Source organism: Rhizophagus irregularis, chromosome 15 (genome assembly GCF_026210795.1).
Source record: "Rhizophagus irregularis chromosome 15, complete sequence".
Lineage (NCBI taxonomy): Eukaryota > Fungi > Glomeromycota > Glomeromycetes > Glomerales > Glomeraceae > Rhizophagus > Rhizophagus irregularis.
In genome coordinates, this window is record NC_089443.1 from 3715781 (window position 1) to 3738409 (window position 22629).

The following is a 22629-nucleotide window of genomic DNA, read 5'->3' on the forward strand; positions in this document are numbered from 1 at the left end:
GAATAAAAGAACTGAATGCTCATTATACGTTGTAAACACATAATCATAATATAACCATTATGATCATTTAGCCATTTAGCCACGGTTTAATCGTTATTATAAGGATTTTGGTAACAAAAGAAAAAATTATTCCATTGTAAACAATCATTTAATTGTTACAATGTTTGTTAGCATTTTCTGTCATTATCCTGCTTTTTTTGGTATACATTTTCTTATTTATAATTTTTCTTTCTCATTAAAAGGTAATGATAAGCGACCTGTTTACACATCAATTATCTGTTATGCTAAATGAATTTTATTAATTTGTATATACTGTATACATTTCTATAATAAATTTGAAAATAAATAAAGTATGACACTTTATTTAATTTATAATGAATGAATAACATGATAATATATCCATAAAAAAACACACAAAATAAATAATAAGATCAATAACAAATTAAGATTCAACTATAGATACAGCTAATTCGAGATGTGGATCAGGTTTAGATGAAGGGAAAGTTCTTCTTCCAATTTCAATTCCTTCAGCTGGTTGAAAAACAAAATTCCTAATTAACATACCCAATAAGATTTTAGCTTCAGCTGAAGCTACCTTATTGCCTATACAACCTCTTGCACCATTTAGGAAAGGCATATAATTTAAATTATTTACTTTTTCAATTAAAGTAGGATCTGTCCATCTATTTGGATCAAATTCACAAGCTGTTGGGCCCCAAATTTCTGGTAATTTTTGTAGTGCTGAAATTCCAATAATCATTTCAGTATTCTATAAATAATAGTAAAAATAAAAAAATTTTAATTAAGTATTCTGAAAAAAAAAAAATTTAATAAAAATAAAATAAAATGAAAATAATAAATATACCTTTGGAATGAAATATTCTCCAAAGACTTCATCTTTAAGATTAGTTCGTCTAATACCCGGTACTGAAATAAAGTAAAAAAATTATTGTTAGAATAAAATTTTAATTTGTATAAAAAATGAGAGAATTAAAATTAATTTATACCTGGAGGGCTTATTCTTAAAGTTTCTTTAATTACGCAATTTAAAAACTCCAAAGAATTAATTTCATCAAATGTAGGATTGAAATTTGATTTATCAGGAAAAGCTTTAACTAATTCTTCGCGTAATTTGTCTTGATGATGTGGATGTTGTGAAAGTGAATATAAAGCCCAACAAGTTGTAATATTTGTAGTTTCATGACCTGCTATTAAAAATGTCATAATCTATATTCACAAAAAAAAGAGAGGTAAATAAAATAAATAAATAAATAAATAATAATCAATTAATCAATCGATTTACCTGATATTTTAATTCTTCATCAGTCATTTTCTCTTCAATTGGTAGCGTTTTATTGATATTAATCAACAATGATAACAAATCTTTTCCTTTTAATTCTCCATTCTCGGATTCTTTATATTTTACATCAACCAATTCTTTTGATACGCGGCTAATAACTTGACACGCATTTTTAAATCTCTGAGTCGTTTTTAAGGGAAGACTTCTAATAAGTGGAAATCGAGCTGATAACATATTAATGGCAATTCGTAGAGTACTTGGCGGACGATTTAAAATAGAATCGTAAGCTTGTGCTAATTCATTTGGAGATGTTAACGAGTTGAATTCATAACTAAATCCTGGTAAAAAAAAAAAATTATATTTTTTCAGTCTCTTATTATAAAATGCGTTAATATTAAAAAGTCGTTTTCTCCTCACCTACTAAACCAATAATATCCAAAGTTGTTTTTGAAATATAAGGTGTAAGATTTATGCTTGATTTTCCTTGATTTATCTCATTTTCGATTAAACCTTTCAAGGTAGAAGTTACACGAATGAATGTTGGAATCATTTCCTAAATTGAAATAAATAATATTAACTTTTAATTATATTAACTTAATCAAAAATTAAATTTTATAATGAAATTACCTTGATGTTACTATGAGTAAAAGCTGGATTCATCATTTTTCTTTGTCTCTTGTGGTCATCACCTTCTGCAAATACAAGACCTCTACCAATAAGTTCAATAGCGCCTTTATTATAAGGTTTGACGAAGTCATAAGTTTTACTTAAAGTTATTTCTTGAATTATTTTTGGATCCGCGACAAAGAGAACTGGTCTATTAAATAACTCATGGTATTTAACAACATTTCCATATTTTTTAATCCACTTTAGTTGTGGATCTATAAAATCAGACTAATAGCAAAAAAAAAAGGTATCCAAGTTAGAATTAAGAATTATCAAATTAAAAAAAAAATTACAAATAAAGAGTTACCCTTTTTGTCATAAGTGATTGAACATTTCCGAAATATGGATTATCAGATGGTGGACCAGGAATGTTTCTCAAAGGAGAAACATAATAAGGCCAAATAAAAATTTTATAAGTAATCCATCCTATAGCTCCTAACACAAAAAAGCTAACTAAAGAAAACAGATCAAGCATTTTTTTTTATTTTAATTGATAAATTTTATTAAAAATAAAAAAAAATAGGTGAAGCAGAAAATTTTAAAAAGTTGGTTGGTAACGATGAAAAATAACGTATTATTTATTCATTTCGGTGTTCGGTAAAATAATTACCGAGAATACGCCTCCCTTCGCATTATCTAAATGGAAAAAGTCAATATAATAAACTCAAAGTTATTTCGGCCTTAATTCCGTAAATTATTGACAATGTTTCACTGCTTTTTATTTTTATTGAACTAAAACTTCTTTGATTGATTGCTAAATTTAGGCATCAATAAAACAATCAAACCGCAGTTAGCAATAACTGATAAGTTTTCTTATAATAGTTATATTACTATTATGTACTTGTAAAAAGGCTTTATAGTATTATGGCACAGTACTGCGTCTAATGGAAAGACGAAATTCAACTAAAAAAAGAAAGTTTCATTAAGTCGATCCTTTTAAGATCGGTATCAGCTCCCCGTTGCCAATCGACGATTGCGCATTAGTTTATATGAGTTTTGGCAAATTGTTACAATTTGACCTTATAAGGCAATTTTAATTTCACATGCCAATAACAATGATCGACAAAAGTATCCCCGGGCGCCGTTCGCGGCATTGATAACCGAAATATAATAGCAGGACGTGATTTTATTTGCAATTTTAAGTAAAATAGATAAGCATATAAATTGTGTAATTAAGGAAAATTTAAGAATACGCATTCCAGGTACAAATTTGATCTTAATAGTTCTTACCTACTGAAATATCTCTGATAAACGGAACGGCAATTCGTAAAATATTTAGTGGGCTATTGAAAACAGAATCATAAGCTGTTGTTAATTCGTTTGAGGGTATTAATGAATTCAATTCGGGAGTCGTTCAAAATCCCGAAGATCGGATCAGAATCCCGTTACGACACAAAATAAATCATAATCCCTAAAATTCAAAATCCAAAAACTACATTATCCCCAAACATTTACTATCCGAACACTCAACACATATATATGGGGGTGAATTAGGTTCAAGCTATGGCAAAATATTACGATTCGGCATTACACCGGTGTAATACTGGTGTAATATTGGTGTAATACTATTTTCATATGAATCTTCGAAACAAAGATTTGGTGTAATAAATTTCACAATTACGCCGCCTTAATGCCTCGATACAACGAACCTTCCGGTTTCACCTTAAATTCACTATAAGATTATAGCAAAGAATTTAAAGAATTAACAAGTAATATTATATTTTGTGATTGATAAATGTCACGTGTTGGAAAAATTCGTTATAAAGGCTGACTGTATATTATCTTGATTCAAAAATCAAGTATATTGTAAAAGCTGAATTCATTTATCTCATGATCGATGTGTTCGGTCACGGGATGTACACGTACTTGATTGGTCACTATAAATAGCCAAACATTATGATTGGCTTATGATCACGTGAACGAACATGGCTTTAGATCCCAAGTTCTCTCAACAAAGCCTTGTTAAAAGGGTTAACAAAATGTTATACAGTCAAACCTTTATATAACGATATGTCGGGACATATATGAAATTTTTAGAAAATATCGTTATATCAAAGTTATACCGATATTTATATGTCCTCACATATAGTGGGAAAATAAAATTTTATCGGTATATCGAGGTTAGACTGTATTAAGTAAAATAATCCATTATATATAATATTTTATGACCCAATCACTATGCGCAAAAAAAATAGATAATTACAATAAAAATAAGATTACAAAATTAAAAATTTAAACAATGTATTACCTCTCCCGTTATAAGTGATTTGAGATTTCGTGGACCAATAATTTTTTTTCAAAGGAAAAATAAATCCATCCTATAACTCCTCTAGCTAAAGAAATAGTGCAAGACAATTTATTCTTGATAAAATTTTATAAAAAGAATGATAGGAGCGAGAGATTTTAATGTTCGGAACCCGAAACATAGCACCGACTAGCATTATAACTTTTTTCGTTAATTACGCAAACTCGATCTCGGGATCCTTTTATTGTTAATAATAGAACATAAAAATATATATAAGTAAATGTCTTATGATATTGTGGCACAGCACATGAGTTTCGTTGAATACCTTGCTTTATTTAGTACAGTAGTATATATAAGTTAACAATTTTTGATTTTAATTTAATTAAATAGTAATCGCGCCTTCTTTGCAATTACACTTTTAGGAAATTATAAAGTGTAAAGCTTTCCTTAAATGAAAATTTAGAGATCTATGAAAAATTTATCTTTTCCGATGAAAAGATCGGCGCAATGATAAAATATTTTAATGGAAAAATTATTATTATTCACGAATTCAAAACTTTAATCGTAAATTATTTCCCTAATGTTTCAACTTTGGAGTTTGGGCCCGTTATCCGTTTGAATTTTCAATGTTTGAAAAAAAAAGTTTTAGAAAAATATTTTTCGCAAAATTAATGATATAGCCATGAATTTTACATACAACAATAGACTCTACATAATTATACTTCAGATATCTGTCCGACAGATACTACAACATTATTAGTTATGAAATAAATTATTAAACTTTATCATTAAATCTGCAGAATTAATGGCGATTCAGTTTATAGAAAATCGTGATGAAAATATTGATACATTATAAATTTGAAAAGAAATAAATGAGAAAGCTAGTTTTTTATGAATAAATCATATTTAAATGTTTACATATATATAAAGCAGATAATAATAATTACAATAAATAAAAAAAACCAGATAATAAATTTTAAGATTCAACTTTAGATACAGCTAACCCAAGATATGGCTCAGGTTTAGATAAAGGGAAAGCTCTTTTTCTAATTTGAAATCCTTCAATTGGTTGAAAAACAAAATTCCTAATTAACATACCCAATAATATTTTAGCTTCAGCCAAAGCTAATTTATTGCCTATACATACTCTTGGACCACTAAGGAAAGGCAAATAAGTTAAATTTGTTACACTTAAAGAAGGATCCAACCATCTTTTTGGATCAAAATTATCAGCCGTTGGGCCCCAAATTTCAGTTGATTTTTGAAGTACTGAAATTCCAAAAAATATTTCAGAATTCTATAAATAATAATAATAAAATTTAATAAATACTTTAAAAAAAAGGAATTTTTAAACAAAAAAATATATATATATATAAAATAAATAAACCTACCTTTGGAATAAAGTATTTCCCGAAAATTTCATCCTTTAGGTTAACTCGTTTAACAACTGGTACTAGAGTAAAAATCGCTAAGTTAGAATAAAATATTGATTGTTTGAAAACTATTAAAATAAAATTTGTACCTGGAGGGAGTATTCTTAAAGTTTCTTTAATTACGCAATTTAAATACTCTAAAGAATTAATTTCATCATATGTAGGATTGTAATTTGATTTATCAGGAAAAGCTTTAACTAATTCTTCACGCAACTTGTCTTGCTCATGTGGATGTTGTGCGAGTAAATATAATGCCCAACAAGTTGTAACGTTTGTGGTTTCATGCCCAGCCATTAAAAATGTCATAATCTGAAATATTCGCCAAAAAAAAAGATAAATAAATAAAATAAATAAAAATAAATAAATAAACAAACAAATAAATAAAAATCTTTTTTAATTACCTGATATTTTAATTCTTCAAAAGTCATTTTTTCTTCATCGGGCAATGATTTATTAGTATTGATTAATAACGACAACAAATCCTTATTTTTCAATTCTCCATTTTCAGCTTCTTTATACTTTTCTTCAACCAATTTTTTTGATATGCGGCTAATAACTGCACATGCATTCTTAAATTTCAGGTTATTACCTACTGGAATGTCTCTGATAAATGGAACATAATTTGATAACATTATAACGCCAGTTTGAAAAGTACTTCGTGGGCCATTTAAAGCAGAATCATAAGCTTCTGCTAATTCGTTTGAGGATGTTAATGAATTGAATTCATAACTAAATCCTAAAAAAAAAAATTCAGTTTATTGTTGTAAAATGCGTCAAATATTGAAAAAAAAATCATTTATTTTTTTTTTCTCTCACCTACTAAGCCAATAATATCTAAAGTAGTCTTTGAGATAAAAGGTGTAAGATTAATGTTAGAATTTCCTTGATTTATCTCTTTTTCGATTAAACCTTTTAAAGTAGAAGCTATACGAATAAATGTTGGAACCATTTCCTAAATTAATTAAATGTATTAAATATTAATTTGGTTCAAAATTAAATTTACCACGATAAAATATAATTACTTTGATGTTACTGTGAGTGAAAGCTGGATTCATCATTTTTCTTTGTCTCTTATGATCGTCACCTTCCGCAAATACAAGTCCATTACCGATAAGTGCAATAGCAAACTTATTACTAAATTTAACGAAATCATAAGATTTATTATTTGAAAACATTTCCTGAATTATTTTTGGATCAGCGACAAAAAGAGTCGGTTTATTAAATAATCCATTGTATTTTACAATATTTCCATATTTTCTGACCCATTGAAGTTGTGGTTCAGTAAATCCGGCACCCTATAGCAATAAAATAAAATAAAAAATACATACAAAACATTTATAATAAAAATTAAGACTACTAAGTTAAAAATATGAACAATGTGTTACCTTTATAAGTGATTGAAGATTTCCGAAAATTGGATTATCAGATGGTGGACCAGGAATTTTTCCCAAAGGAGAAACATAATAAGGCCAAATAAAAATTTTATAAGTAATCCATCCTATAACTCCTAATAGAAAAAATTTAACTATAGAAATCGAATCAAGCATTTTTTTAAATTTTATGAAAGGGACTTTAGTGAAGGATAACGTATTTATTTATTTATTTTACCGTCGGTAAGATAATTGCCGTGTTCCCGACATTTCGAGTTACTGCGGTTAGTATTATAATTTTTTTGGTTAATTATAATTTGCCGAACAATAAGGAATATTATGGTACAGCACATGACTGACATGACTCAGTACACTATCATTTGTCTAAAAGGGGATTAATTTTTGATAAGTGCCGATCCGGTGTATTTGGAAATCGCCGTAAATTCTTATTGTACATAATATTTATCGCCGTGTGCGACCCCCCGATAAGTCACTCTAAGGGGTATTCACAAATATGGAAAACCCGGATTTTTCCTGAAGAGAAGGGTCGATTATTAGTGATTACCAGAGGAAATCTTCAGTTATTTAAGAAAACTACTTAAATAATTGAGATTTCTGCATGAATTTCCTTCGGAAATCGCTAATAATCGACCCTTCTCTACATACATAGCTATCCAAGAAAATTTAAAAGAGTTTTCCAGATTTATGGATACCGATTATCTTCATACATGGATCGCACTAATTTGAAAACAGCGATAATTAAAATTATTGGAATAACAATTATTGTTAAACTTTAATTATAAATTATTTGTTTCTAATGAATATTTTTTTTTTATGACAAGAACAAATAATTTTCTTTGTACGCGTATAATCATGATTATTTTGCCACGTTCATTGACAATATTATGTATACTGTCATTTTTGATGTTATTTATTTGATATGCGTTTTTTACAAAGAATTTTTTACTCTCAGAATTAGGTAAAAGGTAATTGTTTAACAACTCAATCATGTTAAATGATATATTTAATACTTATTATACATTAGTTATAATTTTAAAATTAAATGAATTATGACGTTTATTGAAACAAAAGTAGTTTATATTGAATAGTAAATAAATATAGTAAATAACGTAATTGATTATACTGTACATGTATATAAAAAGAAGATAAATTCAGATAATAAATTTAAGATTCAACTATAGATATAGCTAACCCAATATATGGATCAGGTTTAGATAAAGGGAAAGGTTTTTTTCTAGTTTGAAATCCTTCAATTGGTTGAAAAACAAAATTCCTAATTAACATTCCTAACATTATTTTCATTTCAGCTAAAGCCAATTTATTGCCTATACATCCTCTTGGACCACCAAGGAAAGGCGAATAATTTAAATTTGTTACATTTAAAGAAGGATTCAACCATCTTTTTGGATCAAAATTATCAGCCGTTGGGCCCCAAATTTCAGATGATTTTTGAAATGCTGAAATTCCAATAAATATTTCAGAATTCTATAAATAATAATAAATAATTTAATAAATAATTTAAAAAAAAAGAAAAAAACAAATATATATAAAAATAAATAAACTTACTTTTGGAATAAAGTATTTCCCGAAAACTTCATCCTTTAGATTAGTTCGACTAATAATTGATACTAGAGAAAAAATGCTAGGTTAGAATAAGAAATTGATTTTTTTGAAAACTATTAAATCAAATTTGTACCTGGAGTGCACATTCTTAAAGTTTCTTTAATTACGCAATTTAAATACTCTAAAGAATTAATTTCGTCATATGAAAGATTGAAATTTGATTTATCGGGAATAACTTTAACTAATTCTTCACGCAACAAGTCTTGCTCATGTGGATGTTGTGCGAGTAAATATAATGCCCAACAAGTTGTAGCGCTTGTGGTTTCATGTCCAGTTACTAAAAATGTCATAATCTGAAATATTCGCAAAAAAAAAAAAGACAATTAAAAATAAATAAATAAACATAAATAAATCACTGGTCGAAGTGGTATGGTCTCCACTATGGAAACCTTGGTATATATGATGGAAACTTGTCTAATTTGCACAACATTTCCATAACATCCCACAAAAACTGGAAACTTCATTGAAATCTGGCGCACTATGGAAATTGGACAGGTTTCCACCAAATTTTAATGGTATAACTTTATGTTAACTATATCTCTTCGACCTGTGAATAGATAAATAAAAATCTTTTTAATTGCCTGATTTTTTAATTCCTCATAAGTCATTATTTCTTCATCGGGCAATATTTTGTTAGTATTGATTAATAACGACAACAAATCCTTATTTTTCAATTCTCCATTTTCGGCTTCTTTATATTTTTCTTCAACCAGTTTCTTTGATACGCGGCTAATAACTGCACACGCATTCTTAAACTCCACGTTCGTGCCTATGAGGATATCTTTTATAAATGGAATATAATTTGCTATCAAGATAACGGCAACTCGTAAAGTATTTAGTGGGGCATTGAAAACAGAATCTGCTATTTCGTTTGAGGATGTTAACGAATTGAATTCATAACTAAATCCTAAAAAACAAACTTGTTATAACAATGAGTCAACATTGAAAAAACCCATTTATCTATCATTTTTTCTCTCACCTACTGAGCCAATAATATCCAAAGTAGTCTTTGAAATATAAGGTGTAAGATTAATGTTAGAATTTCCTTGATTTATCTCATTTTTGATTAAACCTTTTAAAGTTGAAGTTACACGAATAAATGTTGGAACCATTTCCTAAATTAATTAAATGTATTAAATATTAATTTGGTCCAAAATTAAAATTTTCCACAATGAAATATAATTACTTTGATGTTACTGTGAGAGAAAGCTGGATTCATCATTTTTCTTTGTCTCTTATGATCGTCACCTTCCGCAAATGCAAGACCATTACCGAGAAGTGCAATAGCAAGCTTGTTTTGAGATTTAAAGAAATCATAAGCTTTATCACTTGATGTCATTTCTTGAATTATTTTTGGATCGACGACAAAAATGGTCGGTTTATTAAATAATCATTGTATTTTATAACATTTCCATATTTTCTGACCCATTGAAGTTGTGGTTCAGTAGAGTCGACAGACTAAAGCATAAAATTAAAAAATATACACTTATTCTAATAAAATTAAGACTACTAAGTTAAAATATGAACAATGCGTTACCTTTACAAGTGATTTAATATTTCCGAAAATTGGACTTTCAGATGGTGGGCCAGGAATTTTTCTCAATGGAGAAACATAATAAGGCCAAATAAAAATTTTGTAAGTGATCCATCCTATAACTCCTAATAAAAAAAAAGCCAACTATAGAAATCGAATCAATCATTTTTTTTTTTTAAGAAATAGGTGGAGAAGAATAACGTATTTATTTATTTCACGTTGAAGATACTGTATAAGGACCGGGTTAGCATTATAATTTTGTTGGTTAATTACGCTAACCAGAGTAACAAAGAATATTGTGATACAAGCATACAGCACATGACTGGCATGATACAGTACGTCAATCTTAACATTAAGTGTGTATTTTCAATTTTGAAAATCCTCCCATATCGGCTGATCAGAAAAGCCTCCCATAATTTTATATGCTAAATGACAATAAGTAACCCATCAGTTAAATAATGAACCCATCAACTGAGCTTAAATATTAATTGGCTTGATTTTTCCAATCAGCCGATATGCTTGGCGTTTCTTACACGAAATTAATGATATAGAGAACTATTTTATAGGAGAGAAATCAAATACTTTTTTTTTATTAGTTCGCAGCGGTAATTTTTATAATGGAATACATTTGTCAAAATTATTAGTGTCGAAAATTATTGGTATATTGTATGCATATAGTCATGACTATTTGTCACGATTTTAATATGTTAGTTGACAATATGATGTACTATATACTGTCATTTCAATGCTATTTTTTGATATGCATTTTCTTACAAAGAATTTTTCATTCTCAGAATTAAAAGGTAATTATTAAAAACTCAATTAAGTTAAATGATATATTCAATACTATACATTAGTTATCACTTTAAAATTAAATGAATAATGACATTTTTGAAACAAAAGTAGCATAGTAAATAAATATAGTAAATAACGTAATTGTTTATTTATACTGTATATGTACAGTATATAAAAAGAAGATAACAAATTTAAGATTTATCAGCCGTTAGGCGCCATTAAAAATGTCATTATCTGAAATATTCTCAAAAAAAAGATAAATAAAAAAAAAATAACATAAATAAATAAAAATCTTTTTTCTAATTGCCTGATTTTTTAATTCTTCAAAAGTCAATTTTCCTTCATCGGGCAATAATTATCTATATTTTTCCTTGATTTATCTCATTTTTGATTAAACCTTTTAAAGTAGAAGCTATACGAATAAATGTTGGAACCATTTCCTAAATTAATTAAATATATTAAAATATTGATTTGGTTCAAAATTTTCCACAATGAAATATAATTACTTTGATGTTGCTGTGAGTGAAAGCTGGAGTCATCATTTTTGTTATGATCGACACTGCAAGACCATTACCCATTCAACCTGTGATATTTACCTGTTATGAGAAAGAAAAAATTGTTGATAGTGGCTAAATTTTTATTTATGGTAATGAGTCATAGCCAGTTCCTCTTTTAGAACTAGCAGACTTTACCAATAACAAAATTAGGATGTCTGCTTGAGTTGGTTATTAAGTGAACAAGTAATTAAAAAAAAAATAAGAAAGAAATAAAAAAAATAAAAAAATAAAAATAAAAATAAAAATAATTAAAAGAAAAAGCAGGTAATTCTCCTAAGTCAACCTTGTGAACTCCCCGACTCAATTAAGTAATCCATTCTAGATTTTCTTAGGAGTTACCCACTTAAATAAAAAAATCATCCACCACCTTTCACCAACCCAAACAAACAAATCCAAGTATTCTCCTAAGTAAAATTTGTGAACTCCCCGACTCAATTGAGTAATCCGTTCTAATTTTGCTTAGGAGTTACTCACTTTGCAAAATAAAAGTAAATGAAAGAGGTGTATTTGGTTACGGTACATTTCGCCGAAAGTCATTTCGCCAAAAGGACGTTTCGCCGAAAGGACGTTTCGCCGAAAAATAGGGCCAACATTATGCAGAATTATAAATAACTCAGGCCAGAGGTTATTTTTCGGCGAAATGGCTTTCGGCGAAATGTCCCGATTGACCCGATATCATATCATATCTCACCAAATAGTAACCGTAACAAGTTTCATTAATATTATTAGAATTTATCTTAAATATAAAATTATAAAATTACTGCTTCAGGATATTCATTACGGAATAACAAAAATTGGGTCTTCTACTTTTTTATCTAATCAGGAATTGTCTCTTAATGATTAATTTTCTTAGTTTAATAATTAAAAGACCAACAAATCAATATTCAAGTACCTGTCCTCGAGTTGAAGTATTTGTAGTATGAGTAAGTTATACGTAATTTATCGATACTTCAAGACTATGCATTATCATATGACCAAAATAATAATGTATATTTTAAACTACAACTAATAATCAAAAATTTAGTTTCTCACGCTTTCTTTCCCTCTATCTTTTTTTTTCGTCGTCGTCTTTTTTTAGGGATATAATTTATCAATTATTTTTCTTTGTACACGTATAATCATGATTATTTTGCTACGGTTTTAATGTTAGTTGTCAAAATTATGTAACAAAAATTTTCATTCTCAGAATTAAAAGGTAATTGTTTAAAAACTCAATTAAGTTAATGATATTATTTAATACTATACATTAGTTATCATTTTAAAATTAAATGAATTATGATATTTATTGAACATAGTAAATAAATATAGTAATAACGTAATTGTTTACACATGTATATAAAAAGAAGATAAATTCAGAAAATAAATTTAAGATTCAATTATAGATACAGTCAACCCAAGATATGGATCAGGTTTAGTTAAAGGAAAAGATGCTTTTTTAATTTTAAATCCTTTAGTTGGTTGAAAAACAAAATTCCTGATTAACATTCCTAATATTATTTTAGCTTCAGCCAAAGCTACTTTATTGCCTATACATCCTCTTGGGCCATTAAGGAAAGGCAAATAATTCAAATTTGCTGCATTTGTTGTAGAAGGATCCAACCATCTTTTTGGATCAAAATTCTCAGCCGTTGGGCCCCAAAGTTCAGTTGATCTTTGAAGTACTGACGTTCCAATCAATGTCTCAGTATTCTATAAATATTAATAAAAAAAATTAATAAATACTTTGAAAAAAAGGAATTTTTTAAACAAAAAAAAATAATATATATAAAAAATAAATAAACCTACCTTTGGAATCATGTATTCCCCAAAAACTTCATCCTTTACATTAAATCGACTAACAACTGGTACTAGAGTAAAAGTCGCTAAATTAGAATAAAATATTAATTTTTTGAAAACTATTAAAATCAAATTTGTACCTGGAGGGATTAATCTTAAATTTTCTTTAATTACGCAATTTAAATACTCTAAAGAATTAATTTCGTCATATGTAGGATTGAAATTTGATTTATCAGGAAAAGCTTTAACTAATTCTTCACGCAACTTGTCTTGCTCATGTGGATGTTGTGCGAGTAAATACAATGCCCAAGAAATTGCAATACTTGTGGTTTCATGTCCAGCCATTAAAAATGTCATAATCTGAAATATTTGCAAAAAAAAGATAAATAAAAAATAAATAAATAAAAATAAAAAATCTTTTTTTTTTAATTGCCTGATTTTTTAATTCTTCAAAAGTCATTTTTTCTTCATCAGGCAGTATTTTGTTAGTATTGATCAATAACGACAACAAATCCTTATTTTTCAATTCTCCATTTTCGGCTTCTTTGTATTTTTCTTCAACCAGTTGTCTTGATACGCGGCTAATAACTTCACACGCATTCTTAAAATTCACGTCCATGGCTGTTGAAATATCTTTTATAATTGGAATATAAGTTGCTGCCATCATAACGGCAATTTGTAAGATACTTAGTTGCTTATTGAAAAGAGATTCATAAGCTGCTGCTAATTCGTTTGAGGATGTTAACGAATTAAATTCATAACTAAATCCTAAAAAAAAAATTTCAGTTTCTTGTTATAAAATGCGTCAACATTGAAAAACCATTTATCTATCTTTTTTTTCTCACCTACTAAGCCAATAATATCTAAAGTAGTCTTTGAGATATAAGGTGAAAGATTAATATTAGAATTTCCTTGATTTATCTCTTTTTCGATTAAACCTTTTAAAGTTGAAGCTACACGAATAAATGTTGGGACCATTTCCTAAATTAATTAAATGTATTAAAAATTAATTTGATTCAAAATTAAAATTTTTACAATGAAATATAATTACTTTAATGTTACCGTGAGTGAAAGTTGGAGTCATCATTTTTCTTTGTCTTTTATGATCGTCACCTTCCGCAAATACAAGACCATTACCGAGAAGTGCAAGATTAAACTCATTATGAGATTTAACGAAATCATAAGCTTTACTACTCGTCAATATATCTTGAATTATTTTTGGATCGGTGACAAGAAGGGTTGGTTTATTAAATAATCCATTGTATTTTACAATATTTCCATATTTTCTGACCCATTCAAGTTTTGGATCAGTAGAGTCGACAGACTAAAGCAATAAAATAAAAAAAATACATACATATTATAATGAAAATTAAGACTATTAAGTTAAAAATATTGAACAATGCTTACCGACAGAAGTGATTGTAGATTTCCTAAAATTGGATTGTCAGATGGTGGACCAGGAATTTTTCTCAAAGGAGAAACATAATAAGGCCAAATAAAAATTTTATAAGTGATCCATCCTATAACTCCTAACAGAAAATAGCTAAGCAAGCTAACTATAGAAATCGAAGTAAACATTTTTCTTAAATTTTATGAAAGAAATAGGTGGAGAAAAGTAGCGTATTTATTTATTTCACTGTTCTGCAGATTAAATTGCCAAGACCTCGAAGATACTGTATGGGAGGGATTTTGACTCACTTGATGATCGACATTCTAATTAAATCACAAGAATATTTTGGTACAGCACATGACTAACATGAGAAGCCCGACACTCACGATCCTGATAAGTTATCATTTAACAATTAAGTCATTCAAACTAATAATTGGTTTAACGTCCCTTTCTGGTTCAAAAATTTGGGGGATGGAGGGAATAATTTAACATATAAAAATATTATTTAGGAATTTCCGGTAAAATCGGAAATATTCGGTCCACCTAATTTTAGAAAAGAGAGGGGGTGCTTTAACAAACATATGTGAACATATGTGTTTAAATTACCTTTGAAATTTTTCAAAAATAGAGAGGGGAGGGGGAATGACGTTAAACTAAAAATTAATTTGGAGCGGGCCTTAGTTTGATTAAGTGCCGATCCAGTCAGTGTATTGAAAATCACCTCCTTTGCTAGATCATTTTCTACACGAAATTAATGATAGAAAGAAATATTTCTTAGGAGAGAATCAAATGCATTTTTTTGATAAATTCTTATTGTACTAAATTAATTTTTTTAATATTTATTAGTTCGCTGCGATAATTTTTTATAATGGAATACATTTGTTAAAATTATTAGTGTCGAAAATAATTGGAATATTCCTAATGTTTCTGCTATAATATTTTTTTTTAATGACAAGAACGAATAAATCTCAGAATTTAAAGGTACTGTAATGTTTAACAACTCAATTAAGCTAAATGATATATTTGATACTATCCCTATAAAAAATTTTATCCGTTATTTCTGTAAAAACTCCGTAAAAATGAGCCTTTCACGAGTCCATTCACGGAAAATGTAAATAATTCGCCTTTTACGGGCATACGTTATCATTTTAAAACTAAATGAATTATGACGTTTATTGAAACAAAAGTAGTTTATACTGTTTAAATTGTGAAGAGATCATTTCCTAAGGGGGATTAAAAATCTATAAAATCTAAATTATGACATTTTTGGCCATCCCCTAGTAAATAATGTAATCTGATAATAAATTTAAGATTCAACTATAGATACTGCTAATCCAAGATATGGTTCAACTTTTGGTGAAGGGAAAACTCTCTTTTTAATTTGAACTCCTTCGATTGGTTGAAAAACAAAATTCCTGATCAACATTCCTAATAATATTTTAGCTTCAGCTAAAGCTACTTTATTGCCTATGCAACCTCTTGCACCATTAAGGAAAGGTAAATAATTTAAATTTGTTATATTTTTAATTAAAGAAGGATCTAACCATCTTTTTGGATCAAAATCGTCAGCTCTTGGGCCCCAAATTTCAGTTGATTTTTGAAGTACTGAAATTCCAATAAATATTTCAGTATTCTATAAATAATAAAAATAATAATAATAATAATAAGTACTTAAAAGACTTTTTTTTAGCAAAAAATATATATACTATATAAGTATAATAACATGCCTTTGGAATAAGATGTTCTCCCAAAACTTCATCTTTGAGATTAGTTCGTCTAACGGCTGGTACTGAATAAAGTAAAAAATTATTGTTAGAATAAAATTTTAATTTGTTCAAAAAATGAAGATTAAATTTAATTTATACCTGGAGTGTTTAATCTTAAAGTTTCTTTAATTACGCAATTTAAATACTCCAATGAATTGATTTCATCATATGTAGGATTGAAATTTGATTTATCAGGAAAAGCTTTAACTAATTCCTCACGTAATAAGTCTTGCTCATGTGGATGTTGTGCGAGTGAATATAAAGCCCAACAAGTTGTAACATTTGTAGTTTCATGCCCTGCTATTAAAAATGTCATAATCTGAAAATATTTACCAAAAAAAAAGGTAAATAAATAACAATAAATAAATAACAAATAAATAAAATAAATAGTAATCAATATTTTTTTAATTACTTGATTTTTTAATTCTTCATGTGTCATTTTTTCTTCATCGGGTAATGTTTTATTGGTATTAATTAATAATGACAACAAATCCTTATTTTCCAATTCTCCATTTTCTGCTTCTTTAAATTTTTTTTCAGCCAATTTCTTTGATTCGCGCTCAATAGTCGCACACGCATTCTTAAATTTCACATTCATATCTACTGGAATATCTCTGAGAAATGGAATATAATTTGCTAACAAAATAACAGCAGCTTGTAAGGTATTTAGTTGGTTATTGAAAATAGAAGCATAAGCTTCTGCTAATACGTTTGGAGATGTTAGCGAATTAAATTCATAATTAAATCCTAAAAATAAAAAAATAGGGTTTTCAGTTTCTTGTTATAAAAACGCGTCAACATTGAAAAATCATTTTAATTATTTTTTTTTTTTATCTTACCTACTAAACCAATAATATCCAAAGTAGTTTTTGAGATATAAGGTGTAAGATTAATATTAGAATTTCCTTGGTTTATCTCCTTTTCGATTAAATCTTTTAAATTAGAAGTTACACGAATAAATGTTGGAACCATTTCCTAAATTGATTAAATGTTAATTTGGTTCAAAATTAAAATTTTCCACAATGAAATATAATTACTTTGATGTTACTGTGGGTGAAAGCTGGAGTCATCATTTTTCTTTGTCTCTTATGAACGTCACCTTCCGCAAATACAAGACCATTACCGAGAATTGCAATAGCAGACTTATTATAAGGTTTAACAAAATCATAAGTTTTACTCAACGTTATTTCTTGAATTATTTTTGGATCGGCGACAAAAAGTGTTGGTTTATTAAACAACCCATTATATTTTACAATATTTCCATATTTTCTAACCCATTTAAGTTGTGGTTCAATAAAACTGTTAGACTAGCAATAAAACAAAAAATATTTGTTACAATAAAAATTACGATCATGTAGTTAAAAATATGGACCATGCGTTACCTCTCCTGTTATGATAGATTTAAGATTTCCGGAAATCGGATTGTCAGATGGTGGACCAGGAATTTTTCTCAAAGGAGAAACATAAAATGGCCAAATAAAAATTTTATAGGTAATCCATCCTATAACTCCTAATACAAAAATGCTAGCTAAAGAAGTCGATTCAAGCATTTTTTTTATTTTGTTAATAAAATTTATTAAAAGAATAGTTGGAATGAAAGATTTAAAGTAGAAAATAAAAAGAAAAACTGTATTATTTATTATTTCGGTTTTCGGTAAAATAATTTACGGAATCCGAAATATCCAATAGGGTCGGAATTATAGAGTGCCGAGTACCGAGAGTTTGTTTTGGGTGACAAATGATTTACTATTTTAATTTTTATTGAACAATGATAAAAATAACAACAGGAATAGTAAATTTGCTACCTTATAAGCAATGATGTATTAATTATATCATGTATGATTGTACGTATAAACTTCGTGAGCTGCGTCAACTCTGGATTCTGGAATCTCATATGTTGCCAAGACAAACAAAAAAGCAATTAATTCATTGGTTTATATTAGTTTTCGCAAAAATATCGCCCCAAATTTTTAATACTTGATAAATTAAAGTAAGTTCCTTATGCAAAAAAATTTAATATTTCATGAAACAAATTAAATAATCAAATTTTTTTTTTTACGTTTTGCAATAGCTTATTATTGGTAAATCTTGCGAAAGCAAATTTATTTTTCTTATTGTATTGCTGTATCGCTGTAGCCTCAACTCGGGACATAATAAAGTTCGAGTTACAACAGTACTAAATTAATTTTTATTTAATTTAATTTAATTTTTTGTTTTATAAAATATTTTGGATAGATATTTTAGTAAAGAACTACCGTATGTAACAAAATGTTACGCAGCAAAAGCTAGTTCATGGGACTTGACGATTATTATTGCCATATAAATTATAAAAAGCAGAGTGAAGCAGTTAATAACTTACATCCAGCATAACTTATATAATTAATATAGTGGGAAGTCGAACTGGAAAAATAATTGGATAGAAATAAATTCTAATTTAATTCTTTGATTCTCTTGCAGTTCTATATTTCTTTATTTATTCTTTATTTACTATTTTATTATTGTATTCAAATCGCATTTATTCATTGTGCAACCATTATTTATTTAATAAATCATACACTACATATCCGCCGATGCATATTATATAAAAACCCATCTAGCAGTGCCAAAATTATCACATGCATTCTGCAGATCGGCTGATATGATTTTGTCGTTCTTGATTACATTCTATATTTTATTTTTTGTCACGTGATGACTCGACCGAAGGAATAAAATTTCTTAGCGCCATCATTTTGTTATGTCGAAGCCATGGTAGCTAATTCAAATTATTAACTGAAGTCGGAAGTTGAGATTGTGATATGTACTCAATTTAATAATTTTAACTAAATTGTTTTATTACGTACGCTTGTTTTTTTGGTATGCATAACAAGCGACATTGAAATGGATTTTTTAATCAAAGTATATTTAATCGTAATAAATAATAAACCATTTATTTTCAAACTGATAGACTATAACTGTTGAAAATTTGAAATACATATAAATATAAAATACTGTACATCGAATATTAATAAATTTAAGATTCAACTATAGATACAGCTAATCCAAGATATGGTTCAGGTTTAGGTGTAGGAAATACTTTTCTTCTAATGTGAAGCCCTTCAATTGGTTGAAAAACGAAATTCCTAATTAACATGCCTAACAATATTTTAATTTCAACTAAGGCTACTTTACTGCCTATACAACCTCTTGCACCATTAAAGAAAGGCATATAATTTAGATTTGTTACATCTTTTATTGAGGAAGGATCTAGCCATCTTTTTGGATTATACTTATCAGCTGTTGGACCCCAAATTTCAGTTGATTTATGAAGTGCCGAAACTCCAATAAATATTGGAGTATTCTATGAATAGTAAAAAAAAAATTTAATAAGTACTTTAAATATTTAAATAAATAAATAAATAAATATAATAACATGCCTTTGGAATAAAATATTCCCCAAAAACTTCATCTTTAAGATTAGTTCGTGTAATAGTCGGTACTAAAATAAAAAAAAATTTTTAAAGTTAGAATAGTTTTTGATATGTTGAGAGCAATTAAATTTAATTTATACATGGAGGGTTCAATCTTAAGGTTTCTTTAGTTACGCAATTTAAATACTCCAGAGAATTAATTTCATCATATGTAGGATTGAAATTTGATTTATCAGGAAAAGCTTTAACTAATTCCTCACGTAATAAGTCTTGCTCATGTGGATGTTGTGCGAGTAAATGTAAAGCCCAGCAAGTTGTAACATTTGTCGTTTCATGTCCTGCTATTAAGAATGTCATAATCTAAAGTATTCACAAAAAAAGAGTGATAAATAGGAAGTAATTAAATAATTATAATTTTTTTTTTAATTACCTGATGCTTCAATTCGGTGTCATTTATTTTTTCTTCATCGGGTAATGTTTTATTGATATTGATTAACAAAGATAATAGATCCTTTCCTTTCAATTCACCATATTTAGCTTCATTATATTTTTCTTCAGTTAATTTCTTTGACACGCGTTCAATAATTGCACACGCATTTTTAAATTTCTTATTTATATCTACTGGAATTTGTCTAACAAGTGGAACATAATTTGCTAAAAGACTTATGGCAATGCGCAAGTTAGACGCTGGTAAATTAAAAACAGATTCATAAGCTGCTGCTAATTCATTTGAAGATGTTAATGAATTAAATTCATAGCTAAATCCTAAAAAAAAAAAAATAGATTTTCTCTTATTAAAATGAACGTGAAAATATCGAAATATAAAATATTATTTTTTGTCTTACCTACTATGCCAATCATATCCAAAGTAGTTTTTGAGAGGTAAGGTGAAAGGTTGATGTTAGATTTTCCTAGTTTTACTTCATTTTCGATTAAACCTTTTAAGATTAAAGTTATACGAACAAATGCTGGTGCCATTTCCTAAATATTAAATACATTAACTTTGTTCAAAATTAAAAATTTGCAATGAAATATAATTACTTTGACGTTACTGTAAGTGAAAGCTGGATTCATCATTTTTCTTTGCCTCCTATGATTTTCACCTTCCGCGAAAAAAAGACCTATACCGGCAATTGCAAGAGCAGATGCATTAAAAGGTTTAACAAAATTATAGGTGTTGCTTAACGTCATTCCTTGGATTATTTTTGAATCAGCGATATAAAGGGTTGGTTCATTAAATAATCCATGGTATTTTACAATATTTCCATATTTTTTAACCCATCTATGTTGTGGTTCACTAAAACCAGACTATATCAAGAAAGGAAGTAAGTTAAAATAATAATTAAAGACTGCCAAACTAGAAATGTAATAATATGTTACCTCTTCTGTCGTAAGTTCTTTAAAATTTCCGGTAATTGGATTTTCGGATGGTGGACCAGGGATCTTTCTCAAAGGAGATATATAAAATGGCCAAATAAAGATTTTGTAAATAACCCATCCAATAACTCCTAACACAAAGAAGCTAACAAATAAAGTCAAATTCATCATATTTTTTTTTTTTTAATAAGTGAGAGATTTTATAAGTTAGAAAAAGAAAATAACGTATTATTTATATAGATTTATCGCGCTGTTAGTTTTCCGCTAGAATGATTGATTATCTTTGTTTGATTTTTTTGTTTGTTATTTGTGTTAGAATGTATTAGAATGGATGTTGTTATTTGATTTGGGATCTGCAATCATTATTCTGCAATTAGATTTTATTGGACAATAAATAAGCTATTTTTAAACTCCATGTGAATAATGTAAGCAATGATGTGCTTATCCATTTAATAATCAAAAGAACGAATTCAATTAATATAATAAAAGGAATTTAAATCAAAGCGATTATTAGGAAATGACCTACAATATAGAAATATGTAAATATTATTATTATTTATTGTTATAAGTTAGATTGGCATTTATTAATATGTGCCAAAGTCATTTATTTTAAAATAAATTTCATTTTTTTTTTAATGACTTACTATTCATAACGATAATAAATGTAACTCGTATCACATTTAGTTATTGTATAATGAACATTATTTCTGGAATAATCTGTGGAATAGAAGAATTGTAAGAATTGTACACATCTTTCATTTCATAGTAAGAAACTGCTAAAACGGGTTCTTTTCATTGTATAATATGCCACTCAATAAACTATTATTACGATCTAAAAAAACGAGATTTTTGTTCTATATCAGTGTAAATTGGCGCAATTGTGGGAATCGTACCAATTAAATTGGTCAATATATTGTAAGCCATTAAAACTAATTCATAACAACAATTCAATCATATAAAAAGTATACCAGATATGGGAAAATTAAAATGACTGTTTATTCGACATTGAATAAAACTATTATTAGTCAACAAGTCATGATCTTTCGATTAGATAATTAGATCGACTCGGACTTCAAGGAATAAAAGAATAAAAGCAATATAATAGAAATATAATTATCATTTTTTAATTACAAATATCGGATTTAGCAAATAGAGTTAAATACTACTAAATGAAATTATTATTAATATACTGAACTTTTTCGTTTTTAATTTAGAGGTGCAGTTGGAACTCGATCACATTGGGATGAGCCGTATCACAACTGAGATATAACTAGTTGTAACTAATTAATTTGACGTCTTTTCTTAGGTTGGTCTAATATAAAGATTTCTTCTTCTGAAGCACTTTGCTCATCATTGTTGTTCACAGTTT

General features: G+C 27.5%; 7 protein-coding genes across 7 annotated transcripts; all 7 read right to left on the minus strand.

Moving 5' to 3' along the window:
- Positions 1-281: 281 nt before the first annotated feature.
- On the minus strand, positions 282-2471 carry OCT59_007542 (uncharacterized protein). Its single transcript, XM_025316398.2, has 7 exons — positions 2274-2471; positions 1928-2194; positions 1718-1853; positions 1304-1638; positions 1008-1227; positions 866-927; positions 282-769 (listed from the first exon to the last, which is right to left on the minus strand). The coding sequence occupies exons 1-7, from the start codon at positions 2439-2441 to the stop codon at positions 443-445; spliced, it is 1515 nt and encodes a 504-aa protein (XP_025180636.1). The 5' UTR covers positions 2442-2471; the 3' UTR covers positions 282-442.
- A 2536-nt stretch (positions 2472-5007) lies between these two features.
- OCT59_007543 (uncharacterized protein) lies at positions 5008-7206 on the minus strand. Its single transcript, XM_025316397.2, has 7 exons — positions 7030-7206; positions 6667-6939; positions 6461-6596; positions 6046-6380; positions 5734-5953; positions 5603-5664; positions 5008-5508 (listed from the first exon to the last, which is right to left on the minus strand). The coding sequence occupies exons 1-7, from the start codon at positions 7189-7191 to the stop codon at positions 5188-5190; spliced, it is 1509 nt and encodes a 502-aa protein (XP_025180635.1). The 5' UTR covers positions 7192-7206; the 3' UTR covers positions 5008-5187.
- A 993-nt stretch (positions 7207-8199) lies between these two features.
- On the minus strand, positions 8200-8948 carry OCT59_007544 (uncharacterized protein; the record flags this gene model as incomplete). The annotated part of the gene is made up of 3 exons (XM_025325562.2): positions 8200-8520; positions 8602-8663; positions 8732-8948. The coding sequence occupies 3 exons, from the start codon at positions 8946-8948 to the stop codon at positions 8200-8202; spliced, it is 600 nt and encodes a 199-aa protein (XP_025180634.2).
- A 219-nt stretch (positions 8949-9167) lies between these two features.
- Positions 9168-9997, minus strand: OCT59_007545 (uncharacterized protein; the record flags this gene model as incomplete). The annotated part of the gene is made up of 3 exons (XM_066149405.1): positions 9168-9565; positions 9638-9773; positions 9845-9997. The coding sequence occupies 3 exons, from the start codon at positions 9995-9997 to the stop codon at positions 9168-9170; spliced, it is 687 nt and encodes a 228-aa protein (XP_065998756.1).
- A 2797-nt stretch (positions 9998-12794) lies between these two features.
- OCT59_007546 (uncharacterized protein) lies at positions 12795-14898 on the minus strand (the record flags this gene model as incomplete). Its single annotated transcript, XM_066149410.1, has 7 exons — positions 12795-13233; positions 13330-13391; positions 13461-13680; positions 13883-14088; positions 14166-14301; positions 14372-14644; positions 14728-14898. 7 exons carry the CDS (start codon positions 14896-14898, stop codon positions 12910-12912), a joined length of 1392 nt encoding a protein of 463 aa, XP_065998757.1. The 3' UTR covers positions 12795-12909.
- Positions 14899-15856: 958 nt separating this feature from the next.
- On the minus strand, positions 15857-18026 carry OCT59_007547 (uncharacterized protein; the record flags this gene model as incomplete). The annotated part of the gene is made up of 7 exons (XM_066149413.1): positions 15857-16343; positions 16438-16499; positions 16576-16795; positions 16889-17223; positions 17316-17451; positions 17514-17783; positions 17859-18026. 7 exons carry the CDS (start codon positions 18024-18026, stop codon positions 16017-16019), a joined length of 1518 nt encoding a protein of 505 aa, XP_065998758.1. The 3' UTR covers positions 15857-16016.
- A 1460-nt stretch (positions 18027-19486) lies between these two features.
- On the minus strand, positions 19487-21431 carry OCT59_007548 (uncharacterized protein; the record flags this gene model as incomplete). The annotated part of the gene is made up of 7 exons (XM_066149419.1): positions 19487-19813; positions 19890-19951; positions 20024-20243; positions 20314-20648; positions 20729-20864; positions 20925-21191; positions 21264-21431. 7 exons carry the CDS (start codon positions 21429-21431, stop codon positions 19487-19489), a joined length of 1515 nt encoding a protein of 504 aa, XP_065998759.1.
- Between the last annotated feature and the right edge of the window lie 1198 nt (positions 21432-22629).